General features: G+C 49.7%; 2 protein-coding genes and 1 long non-coding RNA gene across 15 annotated transcripts in view; 1 reads left to right on the forward strand and 2 right to left on the reverse strand.

The window, feature by feature from the left end:
• Nucleotides 1-4,016, reverse strand: part of Slc26a1 (solute carrier family 26 (sulfate transporter), member 1) — an 8,503-nt gene extending 4,487 nt beyond the window's left edge. The window contains exons 1-6 of one of the 9 annotated variants that reach the window (XM_017320856.2): nt 3,784-4,016; nt 3,422-3,592; nt 2,838-2,946; nt 2,624-2,707; nt 1,091-1,298; nt 875-1,001 (exon numbers count right to left, since the gene is read on the reverse strand). Coding sequence is in view for 1 of the 9 variants with exons in the window: in NM_001310691.1 (NP_001297620.1) it covers nt 184-204 (21 nt within the window). In the remaining 8 variants the exon portion in view is untranslated. Of the gene's footprint in view, nt 1-183; nt 433-874; nt 1,028-1,090; nt 1,299-2,623; nt 2,708-2,837; nt 2,947-3,421; nt 3,643-3,783 lie in introns of those variants that run through there. The other 8 variants (XM_030254412.1, XM_017320855.2, XM_030254411.1 and 5 more) reach the window with 8 other exon arrangements.
• Idua (iduronidase, alpha-L) overlaps nt 1-11,082 on the forward strand; it is a 25,116-nt gene extending 14,034 nt beyond the window's left edge. For 2 of the 3 annotated variants that reach the window (NM_008325.4, NM_172997.1), the window contains 12 exons: nt 5,135-5,220; nt 5,340-5,447; nt 5,747-5,842; nt 5,931-6,133; nt 6,207-6,386; nt 6,497-6,713; nt 7,016-7,228; nt 7,308-7,429; nt 7,538-7,663; nt 7,736-7,812; nt 8,689-8,789; nt 8,903-11,082. In NM_008325.4, coding sequence (NP_032351.2) covers nt 5,135-5,220; nt 5,340-5,447; nt 5,747-5,842; nt 5,931-6,133; nt 6,207-6,386; nt 6,497-6,713; nt 7,016-7,228; nt 7,308-7,429; nt 7,538-7,663; nt 7,736-7,812; nt 8,689-8,789; nt 8,903-9,009 — 1,636 coding nt within the window. In that variant the 3' untranslated portion in view covers nt 9,010-11,082. The remainder of the gene's footprint in view (nt 1-5,134; nt 5,221-5,339; nt 5,448-5,746; nt 5,843-5,930; nt 6,134-6,206; nt 6,387-6,496; nt 6,714-7,015; nt 7,229-7,307; nt 7,430-7,537; nt 7,664-7,735; nt 7,813-8,688; nt 8,790-8,902) is intronic. The other variant, XM_006534797.4, reaches the window with a different exon arrangement.
• Gm42151 (predicted gene, 42151) lies at nt 9,539-19,702 on the reverse strand. 3 transcript variants are annotated; one of them, NR_168909.1, is made up of 3 exons: nt 19,472-19,702; nt 16,976-17,068; nt 9,539-9,929 (listed from the first exon to the last, which is right to left on the reverse strand). It is a non-coding gene; the product is annotated as a predicted gene, 42151 (long non-coding RNA). The 3 variants fall into 3 exon arrangements; NR_168910.1 differs by lacking the exon at nt 16,976-17,068; NR_168908.1 differs by lacking the exon at nt 9,539-9,929 and having other exon boundaries at nt 16,102-17,068.
• Nucleotides 19,703-19,775: the final 73 nt, after the last annotated feature.

The following is a 19,775-nucleotide window of genomic DNA, read 5'->3' on the forward strand; positions in this document are numbered from 1 at the left end:
AAGGGCTAGACTAGGCCTCCACCAGCCCACATATGCCCAAGCCACAATGACAGTAGAGGCAGATGCATCTTGAACTTGAACTCCAACCTCTTCCCACCCACCCACCCACCCACCCACCCACCCAGTCTGGCAAGGGTCTCTGCCAGACACCCAACTTCTACATGAGTTCTCACAAGCCATCACCTGTTCTCCTGTGAACACCATGGACCTGGAGGTTGGCAGAAGACCTTGTATATTGTGTGTGCTAGGGCCCTTGGTCTCTGATAGCCTTCTTCATGAGTTTAGAATGTGTCTCACCAGGCACTAGTGTGCTGTGGAACCAGTGTGCCCATTATGCCAAGTGCTGAATCTCTTCTCAGAGGCTCAAGTACACCGAACAAGCACACTGCTTCACAGATGTCCACCTTTGGCCTGGCTGTCCTAGCCCCTTCTGACCTTGCTGTGGTACTGAAAAATTCTCAGGCTGTGCTGACCACGTGATGGCCTTGGTCCTGTTTACAGGTTCCAAAGTGCTTGTTTGTAATATTAATCAAACACTCTCTGTTCTCTTGCAACCCAGGACATGGTGGTGACTGTTGGAGCCAATTGTGCTTGGCCTGGGTACTGGGATAGCAGCTTCCCTGGTAGGGTGGTTGTCTAGCAGGCATTCTAGCTCTTGAGTAACATTATAAAAACAATGATACATAAGGGTCATTGAACACTCTGAGGCTCACCCCAAGTGTCTAGGGGCTCAGATGTGTGGAGGAAGGACTATAAGTATCACCTGCCTTGTATCTGAACAATCCCCAGAGAAATGGCAATCTAGGTTCCTATTTCTGCCCATTAAGCCACCTTTTCTGGGTCCTGTTGTATGGGTACAAGGGACAGTTCTTACCTGGGGCACCTGGCCGGCTCTGAAGGCTTTGCAATATCCAGGGGCAGCAGTTTGCTGGTGGGCTGATCCTCCAATCACTCTGGCTTAACAGACAGAGAGCTGGTTGGCAGGCACCTCTGAGGCTGATCTGTGGAGAATACTCCGCTGGGCTCACTGTTAAATTATTTACCCAAAAGATAGCTGAGTCATGGGTTTTCCCAGTCAAATGAATGTTACCTGAGCTGCTAATCCGGTGAGCTAATCCAGCAAGTTGTACTATAATCAGAGGCTCACAAGTAATTACGGTTATGTGGGCATGAGATAAACTCCCCTTTACAGAGGGGTGGGTGCTCCAGGTGCAGCCGCTTCTGTCTTGTTATGAGGAAGAGGAGGTGGAGACAGGAGTGGCTGAGGCAGGTTACTTGAGTGTGAGGCCCCAGAGGAACTGCGTGAAATCATGAGATTCTGGGGTCAAATACAGCTGACTCCGCCTCCCCAGATGCTGGTTATCTTCTTTCCACCATCATGGAGACTGTTCTGGCTGGAGTAAGCTGAAGCTCAGGCCCTGTTCCATGTTCCCGAGGGCAGTGCATGCGCAAGGCTACTGTTGTATGTGTACATACTTGTGAGTGAACACACACCTGTGTTGTGCACAGCCTGTCGGCATCAAAATAGGTGTGTTCCTCCCTTGCAGCAGGGATTCTAGATTGCCCTCAGCTTCATCCCCCTTCCTTCCCTCCCCTCCTTAGTACTGACCCCCTGTAATCCTGGTGAGGTACTTGGCCCCCACGTACCTCTGCAGGACATGAGACTTGCCTTGTAAGAATAGCTTAGAGCTAAATGTCCCTTTAACATTAGCTTAAGTAACCAGAGATCTCAGACTTGAGGCGTGCCCCTAAATTCTGTAAGGCTGGTCAGAACCCTCAGATCCACATCTTGTAGTGAGCAATGAGTTTCTCACATTGTGTTTAAGAGTAAGTAGTTTTGTGTAACGGTCTTGCTGTCTTCTGTGGGCTCCTGTATTCCGGGTGCTCTCCCATGATGGAGGTAGTTCTTTTCATTATGGCTAGAAGGCCAGCTAGTCTGGTCTGCTGTCTCCATAGGCCCCAGCACAGTGGGCAGTTTGCTTTGGGGCTGCGCAAAGTGAAGCTGTGTTTTACTCCTCTTATCCCCAAAGGTCTTAAGAATGGGTTTAGGATCAACAATTGTCTTACAGAACCATCTGGGACCCTGAGACTTCATTCTTCCAGGTCAGGGGACAATAAGAATTCAGAGTTCCTTCCAGTTCACAGGTTGGACACTTCTTTGGGACATTGACAGGTCTTGTCCAGTTCCTGCCAGCCATGGGCCTGATCCCAGCCCCACTTGTGGGTGAGATGGGAATGGAATGTGAGTGGAGAGGCCAGAGTGGAAAGCCTGACTGACACTGGGCTGGATGCTCTATGGTGTAGGTACTCCTCCACCTTTGCTCTCAGGCACCCCACCTGGATGCTGTCCTGTCTCTCCAAGAAGGCCTCCTGTTCCTAGAAGAGCCTATTTAGGGCCCCAGGGTTTTAACTTGTTCTGTCCTACCTTTGTAGGGCTGGACCTCCTCTTTCCCTTACAACAAGCTCTGAAGCCACCGTTTGCACAGCAGTTGGTAATGGTGGCTTACAGGAGCAGTTACCCAGTGGGTGTGGCAGAGTTAGTCAGAACATCTCTTGTGTCAGATAACAGGCTCCTCTAGTGGTCTGGGGATAACTACTGGGGTGTCATATAATGATAACTTACCCAGTTACCCACATAAGGGCCTCTGAGGAATGTACTGTTGCTACATCTTTGAGAATGGCAGAGCTGAAGTTGTGGAATGATGCCCTGTAAACACAGAGGTGCTGGGCTGTAGGACATGGTGGGAGTATTCACCTTCATTTCAAAGCAGAAAGAAAACAGTGTAGGGATGGCCCCACCCCTTTCTTCCACCCTGGGTGGGAGGGATTGGACAGACCTCTCCTGGTTAGTGTCCACAGCAAATGGAAATGCAGATGAAGTCATGTCTTCCATAGTTTGCCCCTGCTTTACTTTTCCCTCTACAGCTCTGTGCACTCAGGGTGGCGCTGCAATGGGTATGATCAGGCTCACTGCCCCACCCCAGTGTGCTCACCTTGCCTCGCTGCTGCACACACAGGGCAGGGGTATGAGGCCCATACGTCTGTTTGGTCCTATGAAGCTCGGTGATTTTTTTTTTCTTTTATCTCTAAGTCCACCATTTAAATACTGCATTCTTTATTTGGGAAGAAAACATCATACCCGGCCCAACAGTGGAAAATGGTGGGGCGGACAGGCTTTAGGACCAGACCAGAATTTCTGTGCCTTCCTGGAGCTTCAGCAGGTTCTCCCGAGAGACACCAAGCGTTTCCGCACTACACGCACCACCCCCATCCCGCTTGGCATCCCGCATAGTCAGGCGTCTGTAGACCGCGTTTTCTTGTCTGCCTCAGCCCTCCCAAGCGTTCTGAGTGCACGGCTACCTCCCCGCCCGCTCAGGCTTCCCCTCCCCCCAATCCTCCATGCGCTCACCCAGGCACTCACCAGCCGCTGTGGCCTCATCCTCTAAGCTCACGCGCTCCGCCTCTAGCTTCGGAGGCTTGGGAGTTGCTGAAGGCAGCTATGAAAGGGCCCTTGTGCTTCTTTGCTGGGGCTGCGCCTAGTCTGGCTGTACGGAGAATTGCCTGCCCCAGCTGGGCTATGGCTCAGGCCACTCTGCAGGGGATGGCAGACTTGCCTACACCTCGCCTCAATGACGCGCCCCCTCCCCACTTTAGGACTCTAACACCACCACCCTCCCTTCAAGGCAGCAGAGAGGGACAAAGGACTGCTCCCTAGATTTCCTGGGTATGGGAGGCCCCGGGAGGTATGGGGTAGGTGGGTGGGGGTGTCAAGCAGATACCTACCTCCATACTGGGTCCCAGTCTTGGAACATCTCTGATCTGAAAGACGGGCCTAGAACATAGCCCTTTTGCTGAGGCCTGCTTCCTTTTTTTGTTTTTTTGTTTTTTTGTTTTTTTTTTGTTTTTTTTTTTTTTTTTTTTGTTTTTTGGTTTTTTTGAGACAGGGTTTCTCTGTATAGCCCTGGCTGTCCTGGAAGTCACTTTGTAGACCAGGCTGGCCTCGAACTCAGAAATCCGCCTGCCTCTGGCCTCCTGAGTGCTTGGATTAAAGGCGTGCACCACCACCGCCTGGCTGAGGCCTGCTTCCTTGAAGTGTGTTCTCTGCCTGGTTTGTGAAGACAGGGAGTTGATGACAGTTTCTGCCTGGGACTTTGGAACAAGGATTTAATCTTTATCCAAATGCTTATTAGGCTTTATTTATTTGCAACTGGTTTTGACCATTGGATGGGAAAGGAAAGAGCTGAGCAGGTCTGTTTGTAGCTCTAGGCAGAGGCTCCAATCCAAAAGCACAGATGGCAGGCTAGACTTGGGGGCAGTAGCTAATGTGACCATGTACAGTAAGGGGGTTGATGTGCCTAGGAGCTGCTGCTTCTTATAGAGGTTGTTCTATCACCTACAGTGGAGAGTCTGACTACCATCCCTCTCCAGACAAACCCACGAGCTGTCTTGCTTGTCTTTAGCAAGCTCTCAGACCCTGGCAAGACCGACTCTTCGTACCTGTTGGCTGGTGCCTTCAAGTTACCTCAGCTGCAGATTTAGCCTTCAGGGTGGCTCTTCACCCCTTTGCTGGAGTTGTAAGCCAGAGACAGAGCTCCAAGCATCAGTGTCCTGAAATCCAAACACTTGCCCTACAACTCACCTCAGATCTGGCAATTGACAGTATCCTGGCGTCTCTTCCTTTATGCCCTTTCACCTCAATTAGCCACTACCAGGACCTTTTCAGAATGTTGTGGCTTTGTTTTGTCAGATGTCTTTAAGATGGCTTGTCACCTGTCTCACGTCTTTCCACCTCAGTGGGGTGACTGACCAGAGCCCTACTTGAATATCTTGAAGGTTTCAGACACACACATTCACATTCCATGATGAGTGTGATAGAAGCTTTCATAGTTTCCCCAAGTTTTCAGGGTCTTTAAGGCTTAGTGTAGGGTTCTATGTACACATACTCATACATACTCAAACATGTCAGACTTTCACAATGCTAGTCTTTTCCAAAGGGAAAGAAAGCCCATCTGGTATCCTGGCTCTCCCTGAGAACTTGGGGCCCCCATATGCTTGAGTGTGGCCCTAGTTTTAAACCAGAGTGTGGAGAAATACTGCTGCTCTCTCCAGGACTGACCTCCCCCCCCCCTCACAGGAAGTCACCTGGGCAGGGACTTATGTACAACTTCACCCACTTGGATGCATTCTTGGACCTTCTCATGGAGAACCAGCTTCTCCCTGGTGAGCAATGGCCCAGCGTTCTCCCACCACCCGCCATTCTCTGTCCTGGAGGGTGGTGCTATCTCAGCACTAACTGAAATAGTTGGGTATGATGGGACAACTACTCTTGTGTGTTTCAGGATTTGAGCTCATGGGCAGTCCTTCTGGGTACTTCACGGACTTTGATGACAAGCAGCAGGTGTTTGAATGGAAGGACCTGGTTTCTCTCTTGGCCAGGAGATACATTGGTGAATAGAAGGGGGAAATCCTGGGGACTGTAGTGGGTTGTCCCCGGGAGGTTCTCCTCCTTGATCACCCAGGCCACCTCGTGGTCTTCTCTGCCAAAGACATCACTATTCCCTAGCCTGAGATGCCTGATGGGTGAGAGATTCACCTGATAGGGGTGGGGTAGGGTACTTGCTTGAAGCCAGGTAATCCCATTCAAGTGGAACCCCTCCCCCCCCCCACACACACACACAATTCATGGGTCCTAGGAGATACCAGGTGGGCTCCATCCCCAAACCTGAGAGTAGAGCTCCCTCTGCAGGTAGGTATGGGCTGACACACGTTTCCAAGTGGAACTTTGAGACTTGGAATGAACCAGACCACCATGACTTTGACAACGTGTCCATGACCACACAAGGTAGGCAGCGTTTTTCCAGACCCTGTTGGGTGGGCTGTATGAGAGGGAAGCAGGACAATCCCAGACCCTCAAGACCCTCCTGCCCTAGGCTTCCTGAATTACTATGATGCCTGCTCTGAGGGGCTGCGCATTGCCAGCCCCACTTTGAAGTTGGGTGGTCCTGGGGATTCCTTCCACCCCCTGCCAAGGTCACCAATGTGCTGGAGCCTCCTGGGTCACTGTGCCAATGGAACCAACTTCTTCACTGGCGAGGTGGGCGTGCGTCTGGATTACATCTCCCTGCACAAGAAGGTGTGTGGTGCTCCCACCCCTCCCTGCCTCCTTTGAGCTGAGCCTGTACTGAGTGAGGTATGTGCTGGCTCAGGGTGCAGGTAGCTCCATCGCCATCCTGGAGCAGGAGATGGCAGTTGTGGAGCAGGTCCAGCAGCTCTTCCCTGAGTTCAAGGATACCCCTATTTACAATGACGAGGCAGACCCTCTGGTGGGCTGGTCCCTGCCACAACCTTGGAGAGCTGATGTGACTTATGCGGCCCTGGTGGTGAAGGTGGGTCCTTGCCATCATGCCTCCTCCAACCTCAGGAGGCCTTCCTTGGTGGGGGTGGGGACAGTACCAGTGGCCAGTGATACAGGTTCCAACTGTCTTCACATCCACAGGTCATTGCACAGCACCAGAACCTGCTGTTTGCCAACAGCAGTTCCTCCATGCGCTATGTGCTCCTCAGCAATGACAATGCCTTCCTGAGCTACCACCCGTACCCTTTCTCCCAGCGCACACTTACTGCTCGATTCCAGGTCAACAATACTCACCCACCCCACGTGCAGTTGCTGCGAAAGCCAGTACTCACAGTCATGGGGCTCATGGCCCTGTTGGGTGAGTAATGACCTTGCTTCTGTATGTGCTGAGTCACAAAGTGAAAAAGACCATGTAAAGCCTGGCACATCCTGTATTGAGGGAACATGCTGGGAAGGTGCAAAAGCATATTTCCTCCAGCTGCTGTGTGAGTTTCTTAGGTTGGTTTTCCAAATTTCTACCTCTTCATCTCCTCCCATCCTGTGGGCTGAACAGTATAACAGACTCCCAGTATACAAATGGTGGGAGCTAGATATTAGGGTAGGAAGCCAGATGCTAGGTATGAGAGAGCCAACAGCCTCAGCCCTCTGCTTGGCTTATAGATGGAGAACAACTCTGGGCAGAGGTCTCAAAGGCTGGGGCTGTGTTGGACAGCAATCATACAGTGGGTGTCCTGGCCAGCACCCATCACCCTGAAGGCTCCGCAGCGGCCTGGAGTACCACAGTCCTCATCTACACTAGTGATGACACCCACGCACACCCCAACCACAGTATCCCTGTGACTCTTCGCCTGCGTGGGGTACCTCCTGGCTTGGGTGAGTGGGGTTCTGAAAGAAGGTGGGAACCCAGCTGTAGTGGGCCCAGGGAGGCAAACCATGGTGTCTGGTTCCACAGATCTTGTCTACATAGTACTCTACTTAGACAATCAACTCAGCAGCCCCTACAGTGCGTGGCAGCACATGGGCCAGCCAGTCTTCCCCTCTGCAGAGCAGTTCCGACGTATGCGCATGGTGGAGGTTTGTGGGCAAGTAGGGAGGGAGGGAGGGAGGGAGGGAGGGAGGGAGGGAGGGAGGGGTTTCTTAGGTACTGAGATTTGCCAACCACGGGCCCTTCATTATCCCCAGGACCCCGTGGCTGAGGCACCACGCCCCTTTCCTGCTAGGGGCCGCCTGACCCTACACCGGAAGCTTCCGGTGCCATCACTCCTGCTGGTGCATGTATGCACACGCCCCTTGAAGCCACCTGGGCAGGCAAGTGGCAGCCTCCTACCCTACCTGTGAGGCTGGCTAGCTCAGACCTTCATAGCTACTCCCTCCTTACAGGTCAGCCGGCTCCGTGCACTGCCCCTGACACATGGACAGCTGATTTTGGTCTGGTCAGATGAGCGTGTGGGCTCCAAGTGCGTGAGTGGGGTGGTCCTCCTTTTCTATGTCATCACCTTAGTAATCATTCATCTCCCTCTGCTGTCATGTGTTCTATACACACTGTACACACCTGCACAGACCCTCTGCTGTCATGTGTTCTATACACACTGTACACACCTGCACACACCCTCTGCTGTCACGTGTTCTATACACACTGTACACACCTGCACAGACCTCTGCTGTCGTGTGTTCTATACACACTGTACACACCTGCACAGACCCTCTGCTGTCATGTGTTCTATACACACTGTACACACCTGCACAGACCCTCTGCTGTCGTGTGTTCTATACACACTGTACACACCTGCACAGACCCTCTGCTGTTTTGTGTTCTATACACACTGTACACACCTGCACAGACCCTCTGCTGTCGTGTGTTCTATACACACTGTACACACCTGCACAGACCCTCTGCTGTCGTGTGTTCTATACACACTGTACACACCTGCACAGACCCTCTGCTGTCGTGTGTTCTATACACACTGTACACACCTGCACAGACCCTCTGCTGTCATGTGTTCTATACACACTGTACACACCTGCACAGACCCTCTGCTGTCATGTGTTCTATACACACTGTACACACCTGCACAGACCCTCTGCTGTCGTGTGTTCTATACACACTGTACACACCTGCACAGACCCACTTGTGTCTGAGTTGGAGATCACCTACAGTGATAGTCTCCAATTCCCTCAGTGTGTCCTGTCACAATTTTGAGAGTGCCCAGGGACCTTGGATGTGTTAGCAAGGGACCTGAAGAGTATAGGGTTGTGGGTCCACCCTATCCCACCCATCCAGGCCTTCAGAGTTTAGCTAGCACCAGCTTCAGTACAGACCCATCCCTCCTCAGGTGCCTGTGGACATATGAGATCCAGTTTTCCCAGAAAGGTGAAGAGTATGCCCCAATCAACAGGAGGCCGTCTACTTTTAACCTCTTTGTGTTCAGCCCAGGTATGACTAAAACCTTAGTCTTGGCAATTGTACTGCTGGACCTCAGTACAGTATGATGTAGGTTGGGTCTGGGGTTTGAGAACTTCAGAAGACATATGCTTTTGTGTCTGCAGACACAGCTGTGGTCTCTGGCTCCTACCGAGTTCGAGCATTGGATTACTGGGCCCGGCCAGGCCCCTTCTCCGACCCTGTGACTTACCTGGATGTCCCTGCCTCATGAGAGCCACTGGCTCCTAGTGACTTGTGAATCTGTGCTGACTGGTGAATGGAGTCAACCAGTATGAGCTAGACTGCCATTAGCTAGGCAGCTGACTGTCAGCTTCTATTGTTCTTCCCCTATTTCCCTTTAAAGTGTCTTTCTCTACCTCAGACTTAGGGTCAGTCTTTGTGGCTAAGCACTTTATAGGCCCAGTTGGAGTGACCTTTGCCCACCTTCCTCCCCATGCCCAGCTGTTCAAAAAGTTTAAATGTGGGACTGGAAAGATGGCTCAGTAGATAAAGTGCTTGCTGTGCAGGCCCAGGGACTTGTGTTCAGATATCTAGCACTCATGTATAGGCTGGGCATGGCAATATATGCCTATTGTCCTAGTGTTGGTGGAAGGGACAGAGACAGGCCAGGGTTCCCTGGCCTTCCAGTCTACCTGAAACTGCAAGCTCCAGGTTCAGTAAGAAACCCTGTTTTAGAAAAATCAAGTAGAGTGCTTGGTACACACACACACACACACACACACACACACACAGAGTCTAAATTTAGTTTCTTGAGCTTCTGTAATATCAAAAATGAAGTTATGTACTTCTGAAATACAATACTGCACAGAGTAAGCATCTTCATTCCAACAGGAAAAAGAAATGACAGGGAAGGATTTAAGTGAAACAAGACCAAAGCATAGCAAGACAAACGTTAAATCCTGCAGCTCCATTCTCAGCATCGGGGCCCATGATCCTGTGATGTGCTGGACAGTCTGTGTCTGTGGTGTTGCCATTTCCAGCCGCCATGACCTTTCTCCTAGGCTGGTGTCTTGGGCTTCCTATTGATTCGATAAACCGCGATGAATGAGCAGAAGCATCTGGGTAGGGAAGCGTTGACTTCACTTGTATTCCTACATTACAGTCTATCATCGAAGGCAGTCAGGCAGGCACCTGGAGGCAGGAAGTCATGGAGAGGCCATGGAGGGGTGCTGCTTACTCAGACTATGATCTTACACATCCCGGGATCACCAGCCAAAGGGTGGGCCCCCACCCACAACGGTCTGGACCCTCCCACATCAATCACTAGTTTAAGAAAACAGGCTTATCTATAGGTCAATCTTGTTGGGGCATTTTTCTCAATTGAGGTTCCTTCTTCCCAAATGACTCTAGCTTGTAATAAACTGAAATAAAGCCACCCCAATCTTGCCACACATTACCTGGCCTCCCAAGTCTTCCTTTGAAATCTGGGTGGAAGCCAACATAACCCTGTCACTGTAACTCTGATATTCTACCTTCTAAGCCAGCATCCTGTGGATCACAGCCTACTATCAGCTTGAGTGGTAGTTGAGGACTCCTGGGTCATCCATGGCTACAATAAGCATGAAGTGCCTGAGGCTTAGTCCCATGCATTTGTGGAGAATATTATGATGATGATATCTAGTAGAGGGGGGAGGCTGTTCACCTCAAAGGGAACAGGAAGTAGAGTGGGGATAGAATTAAGCTAAATACTTCTTCACTGACCCGCTTTGTTTAACTCAGCCCTGCATCCTAAAGTTTCTAGAATCTCCCCAAACAGACCTATTACCTGGAAACTACCTTTAAGGTGTAAGCCTGGGCTGATCTTAATAGGCTGATGTTCCTACCTTGGTTCTGGCCACGGGAAGAACCCTCTCTCCTTTAGTACAAACCCCTGGTGTGCCCCACCAGAGAGCCTGTTGGACACACGTGTCCTTAATTCATTCTGCACATTTTTCTTCTCTCCATCAGCACACAGAAGTTCAGCATACAGAGGTTTGTGCTGAAATGTAGGCGTACTCCCAAGCTCTCCCCAGAGTACTATCACCTACTGTCCAGGAAATGAGTCTGAGTGCAGTGCTCATATACACTGCATGGCTACATCCAAAGTCAGAGTTCCTCTGCCCTCATGCCTCTTGAAGTGAACGAAATGTGATGACCTTCTGCAGGGTGTTTTTTAGTCCTCTGTGGACCCTAGGCTGGCCTTGGCATCTTGGCTCACCTGTCCCAGAGTTACTACTATTAAGATTACAGGTGTGTACCACCATGCCTGCCAATTACCTCTCACTTTAAATAAAATATGACATTTCCCACTACCATGAGATCACCCACAACAGGCTTCTCTGGAGAATCCTGAGCTTTTCAGAGCTTGTCTCCCACCCCTTGGAAATATGTTTTACTAAGCCCTCTGAGGCATGTAACTTCTTGCCTACCAAGCCAGTGAGCATGACCAGCAGGTTGCATTAATTTTGGGAGAGTGATATCATCAAGGCAAACTTGAGGTGTGCTGACAGCCATTATGGGAAAAGAAGACTGCTCTTGATGAGACAAAGAGCACTTTACAGTGGAGAAGCTGGTGTGTCAGGCAGCCAGGCCTCAGATATAGTGGGTGTTGCCCTGGTTATGCATGTAATACCCGGGGGGTGGGGGGTGGTTATGAGGATCTGGAGAGAGACCTCCTAATCTCCCACTCTGTCCTGGAAACTGGAAAGGGACCCAAGGGGTGATCTTTAGAACAAGCAAGTGTGGTCTGCTGGCTGATGTCCCCAAACCTCACTGACCGGTAGGCCAGTTTTCAGGTGACAGAACTGTAGCCACTCAAGAGTCATTATCAAACCACTGTAGGAGTTCACCTTCCCTCTTCTCGGTGGCATCCAGCTTCCTCCTTTCGAGGCTCTGTGTCTGTAATGTGGCTCAGGTCAGGAGCTAATATGAGACCCTGGAGCAACATTATGATAGTTTGTGCCAGTAAAGGGTCCTGTGGGCCCACCTCGTTAGCCTCCATGTCCAGCAGTGCTCTGCAGCCTGTAGTTTGCATGGATGTAGGTAATTTCTCAGGCCCTCTCACCTTGCTGATGATACCTTCTTACCTCACTGGTACCTTCAGTGTCACAGACCTCTGCAGGCAATGTGGAAGTGCTTGGGTAATATCCTTTTTCTAGAGCCAGCCCTGAAGCATCCTGTCTGTGCTGTGGTTGCTTCCAAAAGGCTCCAGATATTGTTTGGTACACTCAGGGTTTGTGGACAGCCGTGCCGTGAGCAATTGCCATTATAAGATGGTGCTGGCTTCCATTGCGCCTAACTAGTAAACAAGCCTTATGCGCAAGTGCAAGAGTGAATTCACGCCCAGTCACTGCCCATCTCGGGGTGTAGTAATGGGGTGATGGGCGAGCAACTAATCAGGTGCTGTCACGCCACATCAGGTGCTGAAACGTCACGCTGCGGGCTATATAAGCAGTGCCATTTTCCAGGTTCGGGGTCTTCCTTATGTTGAAGCAATAAAAGCTTTGCCGTAGAAGGATCCGGTTGTCTGAGTGAATTCTTGCCGGCGAGATACTAGCTCGGGCGAGAAGGGTTGTCCCTGTGTACATCAGGAAGGAAATATCACCATCCTCCTTGCCACAGTATGTGCATGCAGGGTATAGTCCAGGTCCCTCTTCAGTACTTTTGAATCCTGTACATACTTACTCTCACAGCACAGACCTCAGGCCCTTGGTACTCTAGGCAGTTAAGGTAGGAATGTCTGAGGAGAGCAGCTTACTGATTCGCTCTCCATGGCTTGCTCAGCTTGCTCTCTTATAATACACAGGTCCACCTGCTCAGAGATGGCAGTATCCACAGGGGGTTAGGTCCTCCCACATCAATCAGTAATCAAGAAAATGCTCCTCAGACTTGTCTACAAGCCAATCTGATAGAGTCCATTCCTCAGTTGAGCTTTCTTCTTCACAGATGACTCTAGCTTGTGTCAAGTTGACAAAACCTAATCTTGACAGAAGGTCTATGTCATAAAGCCTCTCTGGCCCTGATGACTGGGGCATAGTTGGAGCACCTAAGCCAGAAGGGCACTACCTTGGCTTGGAGTTCTCAGCATATAAATCTTGGCTAATACTGCCTCCCTTCCCCTTTCTCCCATGTGGATGGTGACACACCAGGATTTAGGGCTGTGGGGAGGTCTGATTGTGGCATGGCAGTCCTTCAGGGGTCCAGGGCTTGTCTTCCTCAAAACTTGCATCCGTTCTGGGTCCATCCCTTGAATGTTCCCCATCCTCAGCTCTTTGTCTAGACATTACCATGCTGGGTGATACCTGCCTGCCCTGCTCTCGGGGATGGGCTCAGCTCTAGGTCAGAATCCTGTAGCCCCCATTCAGGGAATCTACTTAGTCTCATACAGGATAGAGACAAAGTGTAGGATATCAGTGACTAGAGACCCTTCCTCACTAAGGCTAAGGCTGAGTCAGGAACAATTCCCCAGCAATTTTGTGTCACCGGACCCCATTCACTGGTCCTTTATGACCCCACAGAACCCTTGTTCATGGGGCCTTGGTATCCAGATTTCTGGACAGAAATTCCACCAGATCAAGTGCTACCTGGGGGTGGGCATTGAGACTGTACACTCCTGCCCATGCCTGAACCACTGCCAGGTGAATAGAAAAACAGCTTTAGGAAGTACCCTGGCCAGTGGCTCTGGCAGAGCTGGGTCTGAAAAGACTCTCCTACCTATCAATATGCAAACTAGAGTGAGGTTTACTTAGTACCTGTGGCTCCTCCCAGCACCTCTTATTTCACCCCTACCCTAAACTTCTTTAGCCTAGGGGTTACTTCACCCCTACCCTAAACCTCTTTAGCCTAGGGGCTGAGCGTCTTTGCTTCTCTCCCCACAGCTTCTCTTTCTTATAATATCCTGCCATTTTGGCCACGTGTTCTCTTGGCCTCATGCTCTTGGTCCAATTGCCATATCTCCTCTTCCTTTCTCGCTCTGCGCTCGCTCTCCCGGGGACTGGTTCAGCCTGGACCCTTCCAGAGGCCACTGCTTGAACTCTCCCTCAGATCTACAATAAAACATCTCCTCAGCCGCACCTTGGAGTGGTCAAGTCCTCACTTTTATTGAGGGTGTTATATTAGTTAATTTTCGATTGCTACAATAATACACCATGGCCTAGGCATCTATGGAAGAGTTTATTACGGCTTATATTTTCAGAGGGATGAAGGTTCATTATGGCAGGAAGGCAGAGGAGTAAGAAGTAGGCATAGTCCTAGGAGCAGGAAACAGATCTCAAACAGACACACAAATCAGAGAGAGTGAGCTGGAAGTAGGGTGAGGGCATAAACTCTCAAAAGCCTGCCTCCAGTAGAGTAGTTACTCTAGCAAGGCTGCACCTCTTTGTGATCCTCCCCAAATGACACCACCAACTGAGGACCAAGTATTCAAATGTCTGAGCTTATAAAGAAAATTTCTAATTCAAACCGCCACATTCCATCCTCTGGGCCCCATCAGCCCGTGGCCATATCATGATGCAAAACACATTTAACCCAACTTCCCAAAGTTTTTTTTTTTTTGTTTTGTTTTGTTTTTTTTAAATATCTAATACTGTTAACCCAGAGTCTCTTCTGAAATGCAAAACAATTTCAAAATCAAAAAGTAATGTTATATACACATATGTATGTATATATGTATGTATGTGCCAACTACAAGGATATAATATACATTACCATCCCAAAGGGGAAGAATGGGGTATAGTGGGAAAATGCTGGACCAAAGTAAGGCTGAACCCTAGTAAGGAAAACTAAGTCCTGTAGACTTTAGTTTTTTTATTTTTTTATTTAAATTTTTTTTTTTTTTTTTTTTTTTTTTTTTTTTTTGGTTTTTCGAGACAAGGGTTTCTCTGTGTAGCCCTGGCTGTCCTGGAACTCACTTTGTAGACCAGGCTGGCCTCAAACTCAGAAATCTGCCTGCCTCTGCCTCCCCAGTGCTGGGATTAAAGGCGTGCGCCACCACACCCGGCTAGATTTTAGTTTTAAAGGGCTTAGATTTCTCAGCTTCTCTGACTTTGCTGCTGCAACATACATCTCTCTTTTGGGGATGGTTCCAAATCCTGCCTGTAACTCTTCTTGACAGATGCCTCATGGCTTAGCATCTCTCACATTCTGGGGTTTCCATAGCAACCCAGCTTCACTGTCACAGCCTCATGCAGTGGCCTCTCAGGGCTTTCAGAGGACTCCCAAACACTGCCTGGCCTCAGTCGGGAATAAAGCTGCTGTGGACACCTGTGCATGTGCCTTCATTTCTGTTGGTCGTGGGTCTGGGAGTATGATGGCTACAGCATATATTAGATAGAACCCATGAGGCATTTCCACAATGGTGGTGTCACATTACACACTCAGCTAGCACGAGTGTCAGCCATGTTATATTTGCTGCTGTGATGGATCTTTCTATCGTGATCTTCTATCTCGACAGGCACATACAAGGCATGGTGGACGCAGAAGTGTCCATACAGCTCGCCTTGTCCTTTACAAATATTGAATGTTCTGCTTCCTCCCTCCAATCTTATCTCTCGCTCTTCTCTGTTTTCGATGTAGGGTCTCACCGTGTAGCCTAAGTTGGCCTCAAACTCATAATCCTCTTGCCTCAGCAAGGCATCACAGGTGTGTCCCACCACTTCCTTGGATATTCCCTGTGATTCTGCACTCAGCAAGGATCACAGGTGGACTGAACAGGAGCATCTGGTTCCTGATTTTAGGGAAAATTAGTTATCTTTCAGTTATGTGTGAGGCTGATTATAGGTTTTTTGGGTTTTAGGGGTTTTTTTTGTGTGTGTGTGTGTGTGTGTGACCTATTTATCTATTTATTTATTTATTTTTACATTTTTATTTATGTTGGTAGCTACCTTTTGCCAAGCTAAGGAAATGCTCTTCTGTCCCTAGTCAGAGGACAGTCCATTCTAGGAGTCAGGAAGGGGTGCTGAGCCTGTCTTGTGCTTTTCTGTGTCACCGTGGCCATCACCTTGCCTTTTGCTTTTTGGAGGCAAAGTCAGTTTTGAAGCTGGAGAGAGGTCTTCCCCGCCCCTGCCCCCAAAATCTGGACATTTTATGCATTTTATTGCAGGTGTTTAGAATATTTATATTTACTATCATTATAGATAAAATTGGGTGTATATCTGACATCTTGTTGTCTTCTATTTTCTCATTTGTTCTTTCTTCTCTGGGATGATTTTTCTCACCTTTGCCCCTGTGTTACTCCATTATATGAAATTGTCTGATGGTTTAGAGAATTTAGACTAAACTTGCGTTTTAAGATGGGTTTTTTTTTTATAAAGTACTTCATTTAGAATTTGAAGATTTATTTATTTATTTATTTATTTATTTATTTATTATATGTAAGTACACTGTAGCTGTCCTCAGATACTCCAGAAGAGGGAGTCAGATCTCATTACAGATGGTTGTGAGCCACCATGTGGTTGCTGGGATTTGAACTCCTGACCTTCGGAAGAGCAGTCGGGTGCTCTTACCCACTGAGCCATCTCACCAGCCCAGATGGGGTATTTCTATATTGCCCAGACCCCAGTCTGAACTCTGATTCCCCAGCCATTCTTTTGGTGTAGACACTGGAGTTGTTAGGACAAGAATGACATCAAACTCTGCTTCCTGCTAAGCCTTTTAGCCTGTTTGCAGTCTAGCTTCAATTCATATTACTTCATAAGCAGAAAATAATTACATTCTATTTCCATTGTCTGCAGAGTTTGTGCTATTGCGATTGCATGTTTTAAATTTTCATATGTGTGGGGTATGGTCACTCCACCCAGCCATCTTCCTGTGCTTTCTTTGCACAGTTCTGTTGCATTCAAGCCCAGCAACCCTTGCTTTGACAATTATCCACCATCTTAATTTCAAGAGCTTAATTCCATACATAGAAATTAGATTTGTGGGGCTGGAGAGATGGCTCAGTGGTTAAGAGCACTGACTGCTCTTTCAGAGGTCCTGAGTTCAATTCCCAGCAACCACATGGTGGCTCACAACCATCTGTAATGGGATCCGATGCCCTCTTCTGGTATGTCTGATGACAGCTACAGTGTACTCATAGACATAAAATAAATAAATACTTAAAAAAAAAAACGAAATTAGATTTGTAGTTGCAAGATATTTTTCTCCCATGATTGTATTCAACGTCTCCATTTTCTTTGTAGCACCCCATCTTCCATACTCACAGGCTCCCTCTACAGTCCAGGTTGTCCTATGTAACTCATGAACCCTCAGCCTCAGTCTCCTGAGTACTGGGGTGACTGGCCACTCCTGGCTTTCTGCAACAGAAATAATCACCGAAAACATGTGATGTTTCTACTTTCTAAGTCTGCTACCTGTTGCTTCTGTCCACCTTCCCCATCTGAGCTATAACTCCACATTTCTTTTCCTGGACATCTGGAATTATGCTGAATATTTCTATTTCTGCACATGCTTCTGGGATATGGCTGGGTCACTTGGAAGCTGGGGGATCCTCTGGGTCTCATTTTCACACATCATCAGGAAGGGGCAGAACTACTTGGTCTGGGTGAGTCTCCCCCACTTCAACTGAGGAAAGCTTATTTTTAGATTCTAGCAACTGCACTTGAACTTCGGGGTCTGACTTGGGCTGTGGACACTGTCTGACTGAACGCAGTGTTTCCTGTTCTAGAATTTTCCACGCTTGTTTTCTCTGTCCTTTCTGGAGGCCCTCGGTGCTGGATGGGGTTCTCTTCTTAAGTCTCTGGAAATCAGTGGATTTTTGTCCTCTTGCCCTCTAACTTGCATCTCACCTGGGCTCTGCCTTGGGCTGTTGAGGACAGTTGTTGGCAGCCATCTCCCGAGAAGTGCCTGTCTCATGTCTTCAGTGGCTTCCACACATATTTGTCACTGTTAATTATTTCAGGTGAGAGTACAAATCTAATCCTTACTACAGTTCAGTTTTCTGCAGGTCTCTTTAGCGGCATATGCACTTTTCAGCCTCTGCAGCTGATCCTGAGCTATCCTCAGTACGGTTGATTGTCTACCTTGTTCAGCCGCACTTCCAGACCATCACAGAGCCTGGTCTTACCAGGGCTCAGAGAATGAGGATCACAGAGAATTAGGAACCGCAGAGTTTACCTCTGCTGGCAGATGCTGCAAACAAACTTGTGATGCTCTGGAGTGGGATTGTCGAATGGACAGGGAATGGCCAACGGCCTAGGTTTCACTTTTAAAGGGGCAGGGCTTGCAACTCCGGTTTCGGGTTCCAAAGAGCAGTGAGGCGAGCCTAGCCAGGTTCCAAAGCTGCGCAGCGGTTTCCGGACAGCAGGAGTGGATACCCTGTGAGCACCGGGCAGGACGTGGAGGGGCGGGGCGGGGCTGGGGTGGTAAATTCCCTCCATAGCTGCCTAACCTATCACCTCCGCCAGGGGGCAGCGTGTTCTTTCACCGGGCAGGGGTAAGGAGTGGAGAACCTGGGCAGGTGGGCCACAGGGAACAGGTGCGGGGGCTGGGGGCTGGGGGCTGGGGGGGGGGGGGCGGCGGTCTCTTCAGCAGGGAACATATAAGGTGAAGGAGGCTGGAGGTGGTGACCAGGGGTTTAGGGCCTAGTGGCCAGGCAGAAGGGAAGCATAGAGTAGTGTTTCTCCCTTCCTGGCACACCTGTACTGACACACCTGTCTTTGAACAAGCCTCACTCACCTGTGGTCTCTGCACCTTCCCGTCTAACTTCAATCCATTGCCTACCTTTTTCTGCCCATTGGGCTCATTTGCTTTTAACCTCCCCACACTACAGAGCCACCTCCACACACAACTGCTCTTGGTTGGCAGCAACACAATGTTGTTGCACTACATGCTTCGGTGGCATCTCCTCACAAAACTTTCTGTGGAGCCAGGACCTACTCAGACTAGTCAGGACCCACTCTGTCTGTTTTAAATGCTTTCTGTGACCCCAGTACTAGCCCAAATTCTCTGGTAGCCCAGAGAAAGTTCCATGGGCTGCTTCTGAGACACAGCGTTGCAGTTGAGATGGGTACTTGGACCTTCATGCAGAGGAGACAAGGTTCACCTCCATTTGCCCACACTAGCCCAGAAACAGAATTTGGGGCTAGGAACACTAGGCTATTCCTCGGTTTCATTTTTCTCTGACAGGCTTCCGGAAAGAGGGGGTGCTTCTTAGCTTAGAGAAGAAAAGTTGTTTGGATCAGGGTCCTTGAAAGCGGAGCTTAGGAGTGGTCTCTTGGGAGGCACTACCGGGGCGTCAAAAATTATGGGATTTATGTTGAGAAAACTGGCAAGACTCATGTTTTGATGAATTTTGGCTCTGGTGAGTGAGGGTAGGCAGGAAGCTGTCTGGAGAGATCGCGGGGGATGGATCAGGATGCTGCTGAAGGGAGCTAGTGAGGTTTGGGAAACTCACCAGTCTTTCTGTTTGATGGGTGCAGGGGTACAGCAAGACACTTGCTAAGTAGCAAAGACAAAAGGGTGTGTTGATTACTATCACAAAGCAGGTGAGGTGCAGAGAAGTATCCAGGTGGGCTGTAGGACCCTCTCAGCCTTCCTAAGGTCCTAGGTACAACTAGATGCTCAAGTCAGGGCTTCGTTGGACTCCAGCACTGGAGATCTGCGCCATCTCCCCCCCCCCCCCCGCACCTTACCCCCCCACCCCCACCCCCCCACCCCCCGCCCTCAAACCAGAGCAGCACAGCGGCCTCTCTACTCACAAAAGCTCGAAGGTTCCGTTCAGCTCCCTTCCTCCTGTTTAAAGCCGGGAGTAGAGACAGTGCAGTAACGGCCAGCTCTGGGGGCCAGGGGCCTAGCTGGTGCAGATACCGAGTGGGCTCCGCGGCCATCAGCTGGTCTTCAGGCTAGCGGGACCGCGCGTTCCCAGAGCCCAGGGGCGGGGGCGCGGCGAGGCAGGGCCGACTGGGCGCGCTCCGGGGAGCCGCCAGCCTGAAGGGCAGAAGCACTGCGAGGGTTAAGCAGCGAGCCTGGCGGGCACGTGTGCGGATTGGAGCAAAGTTTCGG

This window comes from Mus musculus, chromosome 5 (assembly GCF_000001635.26).
Source record: "Mus musculus strain C57BL/6J chromosome 5, GRCm38.p6 C57BL/6J".
Taxonomy (NCBI): domain Eukaryota; kingdom Metazoa; phylum Chordata; class Mammalia; order Rodentia; family Muridae; genus Mus; species Mus musculus.